At 34.9% G+C, this 13,288-nt stretch overlaps 3 protein-coding genes across 3 annotated transcripts; 2 read left to right on the top strand and 1 right to left on the bottom strand.

Moving 5' to 3' along the window:
* The first annotated feature begins 3,784 nt into the window (after positions 1-3,784).
* Positions 3,785-5,895, top strand: LOC116106222 (protein FAR1-RELATED SEQUENCE 12-like). Its single transcript, XM_031392569.1, has 2 exons — positions 3,785-4,327; positions 5,307-5,895. The coding sequence occupies exons 1-2, from the start codon at positions 3,851-3,853 to the stop codon at positions 5,508-5,510; spliced, it is 681 nt and encodes a 226-aa protein (XP_031248429.1). The 5' UTR covers positions 3,785-3,850; the 3' UTR covers positions 5,511-5,895.
* A 571-nt stretch (positions 5,896-6,466) lies between these two features.
* LOC116106221 (protein FAR1-RELATED SEQUENCE 5-like) lies at positions 6,467-9,401 on the bottom strand. Its single transcript, XM_031392568.1, has 3 exons — positions 9,278-9,401; positions 7,580-8,001; positions 6,467-6,881 (listed from the first exon to the last, which is right to left on the bottom strand). Coding segments are annotated over exons 1-3 (633 nt in total). The 5' UTR covers positions 9,279-9,401; the 3' UTR covers positions 6,467-6,671.
* A 593-nt stretch (positions 9,402-9,994) lies between these two features.
* Positions 9,995-12,600, top strand: LOC116106207 (protein FAR1-RELATED SEQUENCE 5-like). The gene is made up of 3 exons (XM_031392549.1): positions 9,995-10,129; positions 10,457-10,908; positions 12,316-12,600. Coding segments are annotated over exons 1-3 (654 nt in total). The 5' UTR covers positions 9,995-10,128; the 3' UTR covers positions 12,517-12,600.
* The last annotated feature ends 688 nt before the right edge of the window (positions 12,601-13,288 follow it).

The raw sequence follows: 13,288 nt of genomic DNA on the forward strand, positions 1-13,288 counted from the left end.
TTATGCTTGGAACGGGTGTGCGATTTGATCATTTAGTTTGGAATAGCTTGAACATCTTTAACATAAACTTGGAAGAGCCGTGAACGAGCATGAGGAACGATGATGTTCATTTTTGAACGACTTTTTAGGAATTTCATCAAGGGAGGAACGGGGATTTGAACGAGTGTTCCTTTTAGAAGAAATCTGCAATTTTATATGGGTTATGACATAAGTTATACCTTTGCTTTTTGTTAGATTCCAACCAATCTTTTGATTAGTTTTGGTACATCAAAACACATGAGGGCTCAACAATCTCCCTATTTTTGATTGATGACAAAACTAAGCAAAAAATTGAGTTTTCACATAATATAAGCACCACATAATGATTTTAAAACAAAAAGCATAAACTCCCCCTTAAAATAAACATTTTCCTTAACCAATGCCAAACCAAACAAGTTGAGCAAAAGCTCCCCCTCACAACAAGCATATACCAATAATCATTGCACAACACTTCAAAAATTCACACAACTTTAAAAATTCAACTTTCAACTTCTTCTTTGCATAAGCAACATAAACAAACATACTCAATTCAACTTTTCTCCTCCTTTTTGTAATCAAACAAAAAATTCAACTGGGCTTGAAGTCCTTCAACAGGGCCGAATGACATGTTCCAACCCAAAGTTTGCCCGAACGAAAATTTACTACCCAAAAAGTTTGAGAATGACAATTTTGTTAGTAATTAATCTACCAAATGCGGAGGAAAAACAAAAATTCAATCGGTAAATCAATTACCTTTTGCCAAGATTCGGATATAGATTATAACCGTTTACATGTTTGTAAGCAAAATCTGTATAAAATAAACTCATTCAAGGATTAGAATACTTACGTATGTTTGGAGGCTCCTTCAAATATCTCTGATTTGATCTCGCTTCCCGATTCAATGTAGAATCGCACTTACGTTGTCTATATGAAGACAATCTGGAGAACCGATAATTGTTTTGCTAGAACAAGTTGAAGGCTTCAAGAATCAAGTAAAAATTCCTTGATTCACTCAAGGCAAAAACTTGAGAAAGAGAATGAGGGTGGCTAGGGTTTTGTTTTTAATTCAATGAATGAATGAATTATTTTGTTTTAATTTAAATTTCACTTACATAGTGTCACTTAATTAAAACCGTAATCCTATTAGGAATAGTCATGGATTCTCATGTTAATCCATCCTTGTAACCAAACACCCCTTTTATGGTTATTTAATTTTAAAGAATAATAATAATAATTATTAAAATCAATTAATATATTAAAATGCATTAACATTAAATAATAACAACAATCCACTTAAATATATGTGCACATATATTTAAATATAATCTTACTAATTTTAATTTTAGTATTAAAATTAAATACAGGTAACAACTTTAACAAATTTAATTGCACTGTGAGATTACCAAAATACTCTTTCGTCTTAAAAGATGAAAATAACTCTTTCACAAATTGATTCTTAAATTATCTTCTAAGTGTATGACCCGTAGGCTCTTTATCATATCGGCAGTGAGCAATATCGCGATTAACGCCAATTAATCGTTTTACACACAGACCACGATTGGCCCCTAGCAAAGCATCATGGTCACCCGATTGATTCGGATTTAGCGAAATAGATACCTATCAACGATATGGTTACTGTGCAATCAAATCATTTCTTCATTCGTTATCCCATCAAGGCTGAGGTACATAAATAGTGTCAACCTCAGATATCCTCGATATCTTTGTATTCAGTTACTAGACCAATGACCGGAATTATAAATTGGATTGAGCAACAACTCAATCCCACTGTGGCCACAGATTTAGTGTCATTGTCATTTACTGAATTGCGCAGTGAGATAACTTCTCTCGTACGCGGGAGCGATGAATCTTTTGTCGATCCACCATAGTCTTGATACACTCCTCGATGTAGCCAATCACTACCGCTCTGATAGTTCTGAATAGAACTACATTGGGCTAGTGTCAAAATACATTAATCGGTGCACAAGGCGCTCTAGTGATCTCAAGTCTAAGGATCACATACACCATCATTCGTTGGAAGATTTATTTTATAGACACTAGGTTACCATCCATATGGATCCTTTGGTGGGTCTGTCTAGTGAACTTGCCTACAACAAGCACCCATGTGTTGCACCAGGTTATCAGCAAATAACCTTGACATGTGAGATTAGTCATTGTCTTTCGACAAAGTCATTCAATACTATGATAACCTTACTATATTATCTGTATCCTTGGTCAGAATAATACTAGGGTTACAAACATTTCTAGAATGGCTACCATATATGATCATAAGGTTCTCACTATCAAGATTTGAAACACTTGATACCCTCGTCACGATTCTACCGTCTTAAGGACATATATCAATACACACAATTATGATTTATATGATATAAAAGAATATGTCTTTTATTGATAAATAATGAAACATTATTACAAAGAGTTAATTGTATAATAATTGATTGGCTATAGGGCTCCTACTGTAACTAATTACCCACTAACCATTAATATATGTTCGAAAATTACCCACTCGTTGTTAAGATTTGTTAATAAAATCTGTTATCTAACATGGTACAGTAACTATAAAGACAAAAATACCCTTTCCTCTTTGAATACAAATCCCACATCTTATTCAGGTGGTTGGAATCGCGCTGATAGTAAGCAATTTGGTCAAAATCGTACCTGGTCAGGCGAGATTTGGCCAAAATTGCATATTGCAACTCCCAAGCAAACAGGAGCTACAACATGCAGGGAGACAGATGGGTTGGCTGGGGATTTTTCATGAACTGTTGGTGGGTAAGCTGGGCTGGGAGGATGATCGACGGTGAATGTGGGTTTTCCAACCAAATTTAGTTTTCTGACCAAATTCAATCACAAAAACACTGCAATTAATCTCTCAAACAAACCCTAAACTTCAATTTCATCAAACAAACAATCCTCAACAGCCACTTTTAGAAAAATGCAACAGACTCTAGGTTGAGTAGCAAACGATGAACGGTGGGCTTTTGGGGCTGGGAAGGTTAGGGGTTTTGTAGGAGAAGTCGGTGAGCCAAAGGGTGGTGGTGGCTAGGGTTGTCGATGCAGGGATCAGTTGGAAAAAGGTTCAAATCGTGCGAGTCAACTGTGCGCGGCGGCTGGAGGTGGGGGTGGAATCATTCAGGAAAGAGAGAGGTTTTATTATGGGGGTTGTGGGAAGTCTGTAGGTGGCAGTAGGGCTGCTCAACGACGTCAAATTCAGGGCGATTTGGCCTGAACATGGCAAGCGTGCGATGGGAGTGGGTTGTGCAAAGGTAGTGAATCCGGCCAATTGTGACAAAAAAAACAGTCAAATGGGGCTTGTGAAGGTTTAGATCAAGGCTAGGGACGTTCTTCTTGCCAAAATTAGTGAGAATTCCAGCAAAAGGCAGGTCAAAAGGCTGGAGGCAATTACCGGCAATGGGTGGGTTTGAGAGAAAAGTTACCATCCTATCCTTCTTCGGCTCAAGTTAACGGACAAAATTAATGGTTGATGGGTGATTGTCGTTTTCAAACTTTTTGGGGAATAAATTCTCGCTAGGGCAAGCCTTAGGTGGGAACACGTCATTCGGCCCGTAACAGAAGTAAACCGGACTGAAATCACTAAATCAAAGTCTTTATTTGGTCTTGGCGCATGCAAACTTCAAAGGAGGACAATCACTTGGTTAAAGTAGTAATACATCGGTCTGTCGTTCATTTCAAAGACATTTAACCGACTTGTAGTTTAGTTTGATTTGTAAGACATCATTAATTAGAAAGCAACCGTAACACAGAACCGAAGCTCCTCCGAACTTCGAAGTCAAACCCACAACCACTCACTTTAATGCTTCACTTTTTCAACGATTTTACGAACTTCCCATCTTCAATTCCAAACCCTTTTCGTTTCCTTCTCCAAAATGAACTAGCAATGGAGGATCCATACACCAACTCAGTCAACCCTGAAGAGCACGCGCCAGAACCATTCGTGGGGATGGAATTCGAGTCAGAAGAAGCGGCAAAGGAGTTCTACGGTGAGTATGCGAGGCGTGTTGGGTTCGTAATGCGAATAGATCAGTGCCGTCGATCAGAGGTTGATAAAAAGATACTATCTCGAAGGCTTTCGTGTAACAAACAAGGGTTTTATGTAAAAGCAAGAGAGGTTTTTGGACCGGTGAGGAAACCGAGAAGTAGTACGAGAGAAGGTTGCAAAGCTATGATGTTGGTTAAGTTTGATAAATCTGGGAAATGGGTAGTTACCAGATTTGTCAAAGATCATACTCATCCTCTTGTTGTTTCTTCAATCCCTCCTTCTAATAATATGGTGAGGTTTTTTTCTTGTTAACACTATCATTTGCTACCTGAACTCTTTATTTACACATCAAAACCGCAAAATATGACATATCACTTGGGATAGGAAATTTGGGATATCATTTGGAAAGTTTAGTATTATTCAAATTTAATTGCTCGAACTTTGTCTGATCATTCATTAGAGTTTTAGTTCTAATTTTATTTTATTTTATTTTTTTTAAATTTTTATGAAGAAACAAAATTTTGTGATTGTGGAGGAAATTGATGTTATTTGGTGTATCTTGTTACTTCAGGAAATCCTGTTCGCTATAAAATTTAGATACAATTTTTCATTTTGGAAAATTAGGGATCGCATAAATGATGTTGCTACTGTGGCATTGAGCCGTTCGGTAGAATAATTGAGTGATTTTACTTGGAAAATAGTCTTAGTAATTACTGATTGATGGCAGTCTTGAGTTTAAATAAACATGTTGGATGCTATTCTCTTTGGAATTGTTATGCTACTATAGGATGTGGAACACAAACACAAGCAATGAGGCTAATATTTTGTATAATTGGGTTTACCCTGTCTCCTTTCTTTTTCTTTTGAGATGTTAATTCTTTTCTGGCATGATGAAACGGAAAGTTGTTAATTATTACCGAGAGCTCGCTTTCAGTCATAAAATGCTCTTTCTTCCTTAAGAATATTTTTCCCAATTTATTATCATGAAAGAATGATCATAAATCTATCAAGGAAGAGAACAAGCATATGAAAGCGCAAAAAAAGTATACAGATGCACCCAACATTATGTTTCAATGATTTGGAAGTTATGAATATTCAACTTTTCTGCTGGGATGGATATAGTTGTGGAATCTGCCTCACTGCAATATTAGTTTATTGACTAGAAGGAGATATGCTTTGATTGTGCTGTATATTTAAGGATCTATTTATACCTTTTTATTATAATATTTTGATCTTGAAATTAATATGTTTTTGCATTTGCTTTTTGTAGGATATTAAAGATAGGAGGATTCAGGAACTCACTATGGAGCTGGAGCATCAAGATCAATTATGTGAATTATATCGGGGCATGCTAATCGGGTTCTTGAATAATGTTGATGAGCAAACAGAACTTTTATCAAGGAAAGTTGAAGTAGTTGTTAATAGTGTAAAAGAATTCGAGAACAATGTTCAAAGACTTACTCAAAATCAATAGTCCGGCTGTTAGCATGTGAGAACCTATGCTCTATATATTATGATGATTGTAGCCGGTTGAAGCTTGACTTGAGCTTATTGATAAAAAGTTAAATGCTCTAGCATAAAGTTGAGCTTGTGTCACACAAGTGATGAGGTATCCCAGCACAAGGCTGAAACCTCCATACTGTCAATGTAAAGAAGTTAGGGTTGAGTCATCTTGTTGTTCCTGGGCTTGTTTCGGAGACGAGCTTTGTACAAAAAATTGTTTATATGAGTATTAACAGAATCTGATGTGAAGGTATATTCTAGGACTGTAGTTGTTGGCAGTCTTCCACGGATTTGAATTTCCATCTTTTCATGTACCTCAGTTGAATTTTTATTTTCCACTGGTTAGTCAGTCATTAGAGTCTTAGAAGGTCGATGCATAGTTTTATCATTTCTGATAAAACGTTTAGAAATAGATGCTTGTTTGATTATTGATACTTGAAAAAAGTTGTATCTACTTGTGATAAAAGATAACGGCTTTCTTGGCCGTTTGTCTCTGTGCTGATATTCATTTGTAATAAACAATTTTGGAGATGATTTTTCTCCTTCTCCAATGCTTAAATAGTGAATAAGGAGAGGTTTCAATTCTATTTGACAGATTTGTTCTTGTGTTCATTACTTATTGTGATACAAATTATTCTAAGCGTTCATGCTTAATAATGCTAAAGAGAACCCAAATTATTTGTTTGTAGTAAACAATTTTGCTCTTTTTGTAGATTCCATCGGTAATTTTGCAGAAACAAAGTCTCCAGCGCAGTACTAACATATTAGTTACCAGCAGTAAACTAATGTTAAAAGATAAAATTTCAACTAAATTTTTAGACATCAAATACTGCAAAAATTTTGTTAGCCGACATAAGTAAAAAAAAAAAATTTGTAGATGTTGGCATCGGAAAATGTTCAGGCAATAAGAAAACAAGAAAAAAAAAAAAAAAAAAATGCTTTAGCTTTTACACAAGCTTCCATTCCATCTAATAAACCAATTTTAAATAGCTTACACCATATTAAATATCAAGTAATCAACCATCTGGAGTTAAAGAAACTGATTCTAGTAAGTAATGTACATGACAGGTCTCATAAACTTATTCACAAATCTTGCTCCTAAGTAAACCCTCAGATTCAATGAATGGCAATGTTATCTATGGCTATGATGGGAAAGTTTCAGCACTTCAGATTCAACTTTCCTGATATTGTCAACAATAACTTGGATGTTTGAGGACAGCTCTTCCGTTTGCTCCTCAACGTTATTCATAAAAGTGAGTAACTTTTCTCGGTATGCTGCACATAGTTGGTCTTGACGCTCCAACTCCCGAGTAAGTTCTTCGATTTTCTTGTCTTTGTCACCCTGTAAAAATTTTCAGAGACAGCTGAGTCCAAATACAAAACATCAAACAAATTTAACATATACTACATAAATGTAGGTGTATATTGTCAAAACTAATTTTGGATCTAAGGCATCCCAAATCAATAGATTGATTTACTGGAAAGATTACATTCCCCTTTCAAGTTTCAAGTCCTCTTTCTAATGACTCTTGCCACTGATGACATGCAAGAATCTACCTGGACTTGGTTTCTCCAACTGATACCATTGTAATGCAGTTGGCACCATTTTAACAAGCTAAATAATGTCCAACCGATCTGCTCAACAAAATATACCTTATTCTTTTCCTTCTTTCCTTCAACTTCTTGAATTTACAGCTATCTCTCACATGTTGAGAAACTGAAAGCTATTCTGAGAACCTACAGCAAGTTCAAATTTATACATCGAGTATGCAAATAATTAAATAAAGAGTCCCAGCATTGTTAACAGGCTAAGGATGTTATGCAAATAAATGATAGGTGAAACCACTGTCACATTCATCATATAACAAAGTATTTTTGGAGGGGAGCCCTAGATTATAAATTTTTAGTCAGTTTCAACAAGCAGATGGAAAACAACAGATTAAGAAACTCAATAATCTTAATATTTGAACTATGATGACAAAACAAGATTCAAAGACACTCCAACTTCATAGATAGAAGTAGAAAAAGATAGAAACTCACCACTGTACTGTATCCATCGGCAGTGACAACCAGAGGATGATTATGATCCTTTACAAATCTTGTAACAACCCATTTTCCAGACTTTTCCATCTTCACCAATATTGTTGCTTTGCAACCTTCTCGTGCACTTGGTCTTGGCTTCTTTTCAGGTCCAAGTGCACCCTTGTGAGTAGGAGAGAAACCCTGCTTGTTACACCCAAGTCTACGAGCAAGTGTTCTCCCATCAATCCCAGAACGACGACGTTGCATAATACGCACTACAAATCCTACCCGTCTGGCATACACTGTATAGAATTTCCTGGCATCATCTTCCGATTCAAATTCCATACCAACATATGGCTCTAGAATTTCACCACCTTCTAGTTCACCGGACTTTTCTATAACAGAGCTGTCTCCTACTGCAACTTCTGTGTCCAATTCCACTGTAAAACAAAACCATTTGACATATAACTTTAACACATAAAAATTCTGTCTTAATACAATGCAGAAATTTAATATGGCATCCAAATTATTAAATTTATTAAGTAATACTAACTAGAGAAATTAATCTTATCATATCATACAATTAGTGTTAAAGCTATTTTCTTTTGGAAAAGAAGAGCCTTGAAACCTAAACTAAGATCTGCAATTCTCAAACACAAGGCCACGTAAGTTATAATAGGTCAAGTGGCACCATTAGGCAAAAATTTTCTCCAGTTATAGTGTGTGACTGATTGCATTTTAAGTTGAGCCGTTAAGCCACATAGGCAAGCTTTACAAAGCACATAGAACAACATAAGCCATTCAACCACCTTAGAGGTATAATTTAATCTTAAATATGGATCAAACACATATTATCCAATTTGGATCCCAATCCCAATTGTTAATATAGCAGAAAATTACCTAAAAAGTAGAACAAAAAATGATGAATTAATGGTGAATGCATTTTCAAGTCCAATAAACAATATAATGAGAAACTAAAGATTAAGCAGAAACCAAAACATGTCAAACCAACTCTTGAAACTAGAAAGCATAGGTTACTACGGGGAAACACTAGGTCAAACTTGAGAACCACATACATAGTTTGCACCAATAAGCAAAGTCCCAAAATTAAAAACTGATATGAAACATTAAACAGCAGTCCCTCTATATGAAACATTATATAGCCTTATGATAATCCAAAACAGAAAGAAATTAAAAGGAAAGCACTAATTCCAAAGTGTTCCACCTACGGATTCGTAACACACGAAGGTTAAATACAACAATGAAACTTAATAATGACCAGTGTGAATTTCTGATCAACACAGACTAAGGTCAAAACCCAGCAAACAAAAACCATCCACAACTAAACTCAATCTATGAATAAGTCGCTAAAACAAAAATATCACCCATTCACAGAACATCACAGGTACATATATTCAATAGAATATCACATGCACAAAGCTTTAAACTCCTGGCAAAACCAAACCCACTTTTTCAAACACAGTTCCTTATTAAAAATCTTACAGTCATTATTAAAGTTTGTAACTTTAATGCCAAAAATACAGCCTTTGTGCATACTTGAAGTGACAATTCATCCTCAGAAATTTCATTTCAGAAATGCTAGACAAGACTGCTCCTTGAATAAGAAGCATTAGATTCAACCTCATTCAAAAAGGAATAAAAGATAGAATATTTAGAAGCAAATAAGAGATAAGAAAGGAGGATCTAAAGACTTACTGAATCAGAATCAAGGAGACTGGGAACACAAACCCACCAAAATCTGCAGGTTTCATGCGCATACAAAGACAAGAAGTTTGAGGGTCCAAGTGAAATGACAAGTTTCGCCGTCCAGTTGAACTTCAAACACACACATACACTACTTCACTTACTCTTACGTATATGTGCTTAGACTCAAGTGTTTATCACTTTCATCACCACAAATGATTATATGTAATATTAAAATTTAACTTTTTTTTAGTTTACTATTTTTTAATTATAATGAAATTTTTTAATATATAAATCAAAATTCAAAAGTGAGTATTTGAATACTTATTTTTAATTATTAAATTTATAAAATAAATCATGAACGTTTATATTTAATCTGCACATAAAGTATTTCAAAATATTTGCATTGGTAAATGATTAATAAATTATGATTTACGACGTATGTTTTAATAGGATATGCGAAGGTTATATAAATATTAGTATAGATATACTTTTTTATTTATTTATTTTATCTTCTTGAAAATAATTTTAATTGATTAAGATATAAACTGACTCTCAATTGATCTATTTATGGTAATATTATTTTCTTGATCACCCTTAATCAGCAAGCAAAAGCTATACTACTTTAAACGCTGAGTTGGCAACATCTTAGTGTTGATACGCAGAGAGTGCAGCTTTCGAGGAGTGTAGCAAATTATTCCTCACCCAGGCCCAATTTAGTTGTACTTTCAGTTTCCAGTTTCCAGTTCCCAACTCTCTCTCTCTCTCTGTCTCAAACTCGAACTGAAGACTTGTTCTGAACCCAATCACTCAGTTTCTGTCTCAACGCTGGATTTGGACTTGGATCTGCACTTTACCTAACAAGTGAGCCATTTTACATTTTCCATTTCCAATTTTCAATTTTATTCTTCTATTTTTGTCACCATAAATTTCTGTTAAATTTCATATCTTTGTTTAGTTTATAGTCATAGAAGGTGCAGAGCTCCAAACTGATACTCTAGGAGAATATATGAGAATTTTGGGAGACTAATCTAGGATATGTTAAGAACAAAAATCTATGGAAAGTTTTCTTCTTTTTCAATTATTGTTATATTCATATTTCTTTTGTTAAATGGGGTTTAGGGTTGTTTTCTAATCTTGTGTATATATGTGAGTAGAATTTTGTTGAGGGTTAGTTGTGTTTTCTGGCAGTGGATGAAAACCCTTCTGCAGGAGAGAATGGGGAAATGATAGAGAATTCTGATGGGAAAGAGGTAGTTACAGCCGAAGGAAGTTTGGATGTGGAACCATATGTGGGTATGGAGTTTGAATCTGAGGAGTCCGCGAAGGTGTTTTATGATGCGTATGCCACACGATTGGGGTTCATTATGCGTGTTGATGCGTTTCGCCGATCAATGCGTGATGGCAAGGTAGTTTGGCGTCGACTTGTGTGTAATAAAGAGGGTTTTCGAAAGTTAAGGCCTAGAAGAAGTGAGAATAGGAAGCCTCGAGCTATTACCAGAGAAGGCTGTAAAGCGATGATCGTAGTGAAGAAAGAAAAATCAGGGAAATGGGTTGTAACAAGATTTGTAAAGGAGCATAACCACCCATTGGTCACTATACCTGTCAATGGTCGTCGGAGTGTGCTTCTATCTCAAACTCCGGTGAGTGTTCTTGCAAGTCTTAACTTTACATCACTGTATTTTAGGGTTGAATTTTTTAAATAAGACTGATCTCAAATTTAGGTTTCTTTGCAAACATCTGGATGCATTATGCTTATAAATTAGTGTGTTTTTTGTTTTTGTTATTTCCATTATGCAATTTTTTCCCGGTGTATGGATATGTTTATCAAATTCTTGGTATGAAGTTTATACTATTATACTCATTGGAAAAGTTAGTTCTTATAAGATGCTCTTCTGATAGAAAGTAGTAGTTTGCTGGATCTGCCTGTGCTAAGAAAGGTCACCATCTGTTTGTTTGTTGCTATTTTGATCTTTTGCTAAAGTTCAATATTTTTTTGTTTTAATTTTTGCTTGGAAACAAAGATTCTCTATAAAAATATAAAGTATACATGAATGGACAAGCTGTCCCGAAAACCCAAAGGTACTAAAATCTATACAAAATGAAAAACATATCTCTTATTCCAAAATCTTAAATGCTAAAAATAAAAATCCTGTTTCAAATTTGCGCAAAAATGTTCCTTTGCTAGTTAAGTGAATCAAATGTGCTAAATTTCAAAATTTTCCTTTGGCAAAACATCTTGCTAGTTATATTTGTTTCTTTACATCCCAAATAATTAAAACTAGTGTATACAATATTTCCTTGAGTCTCTTTTTTGTGTTAGAACTGAAAAAAATCTGAGTTACTATCCTGTTCAAGCCTCTTCGGCATGAAACGGGATGTTTCGTGTTGAAAATAATTCTGATGTTCTGATATCCCATTCTATCTTTCGTATGCCATCAAAAAATCAGCTTTGAAGATGATTTTACAGAATTTCTCATCTGAGACTGGTCAAACTGATTTCTCATGTATAAGCAAAATCTATCACAGTTGAAAGAGGTATTTCACATTAAAGTTAATTTTTGAAGATCTGCAATCTTAAATAGACCAATTTTTTTTTTTTTTCTTTTAATTCAATGTGCGAGTTTGAAAAATTTTTACTGTTGACTGTCTCACTTGAGATTGGATGGTGCTTTTATAGATTTGTCATGTATGAGCAAAACATGAAATGTCACCATATCCTTCATACATGATCTCAAATTGCAGGGCCACGTAACTTGCAGACTTTATTTTGGTGTTCCTTTTGGGAATTGTATGTTTTGCAACTATGTACTGCCTTTTATGTGATGAGTTTGTTTTTTCATATGTCAATTCAGTCTCGTTGAGGCTAAAAGAGAAATCACTTCTAATAAATGCCTGTCTAGATTGCTTATTGACTTGTCAAATTATTTATATAAATTGTTCAATCATAAAATGTTTATTACTAAAGTGAGAACTTTTCATCTTCTAAAGTTATCAGTAAAATTGACCATGCTTCTTTTACTTTTCTCTTTGGGATTTTCATTTTGCAGGACGAGAAAGATATAAAGATACGAGAGTTGACTGCTGAGTTACAGCGGGAACGGAAGCGATCTGCAGCTTACCAAGAGCAGCTTGAAATGGTTTTGAGAGATATGGAGGATCATTCCCATCACCTTTCAAGGAACATTGATGACATAGTTGAAAGTGTGAAGGAAATAGAGACAAAGCGGGTGGCAGTTTCTCACTGCTAGGGATTGTAAATTTCTCTGTGCAATTTCTTTCATACGCTCCTGTTTAATCTGTAGAGAGTGAAGTGTACCAGTGGCATTTTCTTTTCTTTTCTTTTAGGGGTTGCCCGAGCTTGTAGGTTAAGCCGACTTATTCTATAGGTGCTTGTGGAAAAAAATTAAGAAAAATCCTAGCCTAGAATGTGTTATGACTTCCCTTTTCATATTTCTGCTTCAAAACTAAGAACAATAGGAAATTGCAACTAAGGTTGTGATGCAAAATGAGGAGATAACTTTTTCATGCTTGAAGCGTCGTCTCAAGAGACGGCAAGTAAAGAACCTCCTTAGTATGAATTAGTGGATGTAGACAGTAAAGTACATATAGATTAGATCACATTGATAACAATCTCGTTTGCAAATAAACTCTTAACTATGCCATGCCTATTGCCAAGAGTGAGCTTGAACTCTCAAGGTCCTCTAGTGCTTTTCTTTGGAAATTTATGGTCATGGTGTGAGAGCAGCGAAGATCATCTTAGCATTTCTTGGTGGGATTTTTAGCTTGTGTTGATTTCTTGCAGCTGCAAGTTCCTGACTGAAACCGTAGAGAAATAACTACATAAATAATCACCCAACAAAAGAAAGATTATCAATATTAATTAGCATTTTCTTCTTCGTAGTTACATACCTTGAGGGTCATGGCTAGGCTAGTTAACAGACAGAAAGCAAATGAAACAACTTCGAAGACTACAAGCCGCTGTGCCATGGTTGAGTTTTTTTCACTCTTGTTGGTATATCT

Source organism: Pistacia vera, unplaced genomic scaffold (assembly GCF_008641045.1).
Source record: "Pistacia vera cultivar Batoury unplaced genomic scaffold, PisVer_v2 Contig51, whole genome shotgun sequence".
NCBI classification, from domain to species: domain Eukaryota; kingdom Viridiplantae; phylum Streptophyta; class Magnoliopsida; order Sapindales; family Anacardiaceae; genus Pistacia; species Pistacia vera.

Bases quoted from the DNA above. Each gene is read 5' to 3' on its own strand.
- LOC116106207 (XM_031392549.1), top strand. The intron at 10,909-12,315 runs GTGAGTGTTCTT...TTCATTTTGCAG, and splicing joins TGCTTCTATCTCAAACTCCG to GACGAGAAAGATATAAAGAT.
- LOC116106222 (XM_031392569.1), top strand. From the start codon at position 3,851: ATGCTTCACTTTTTCAACGATTTTACGAACTTCCCATCTTCAATTCCA. The intron at 4,328-5,306 runs GTGAGGTTTTTT...TGCTTTTTGTAG, and splicing joins TCCCTCCTTCTAATAATATG to GATATTAAAGATAGGAGGAT.
- LOC116106221 (XM_031392568.1), bottom strand. The intron at 6,882-7,579 runs GTGAGTTTCTAT...AAATTTTTACAG, and splicing joins CCGATGGATACAGTACAGTG to GGTGACAAAGACAAGAAAAT.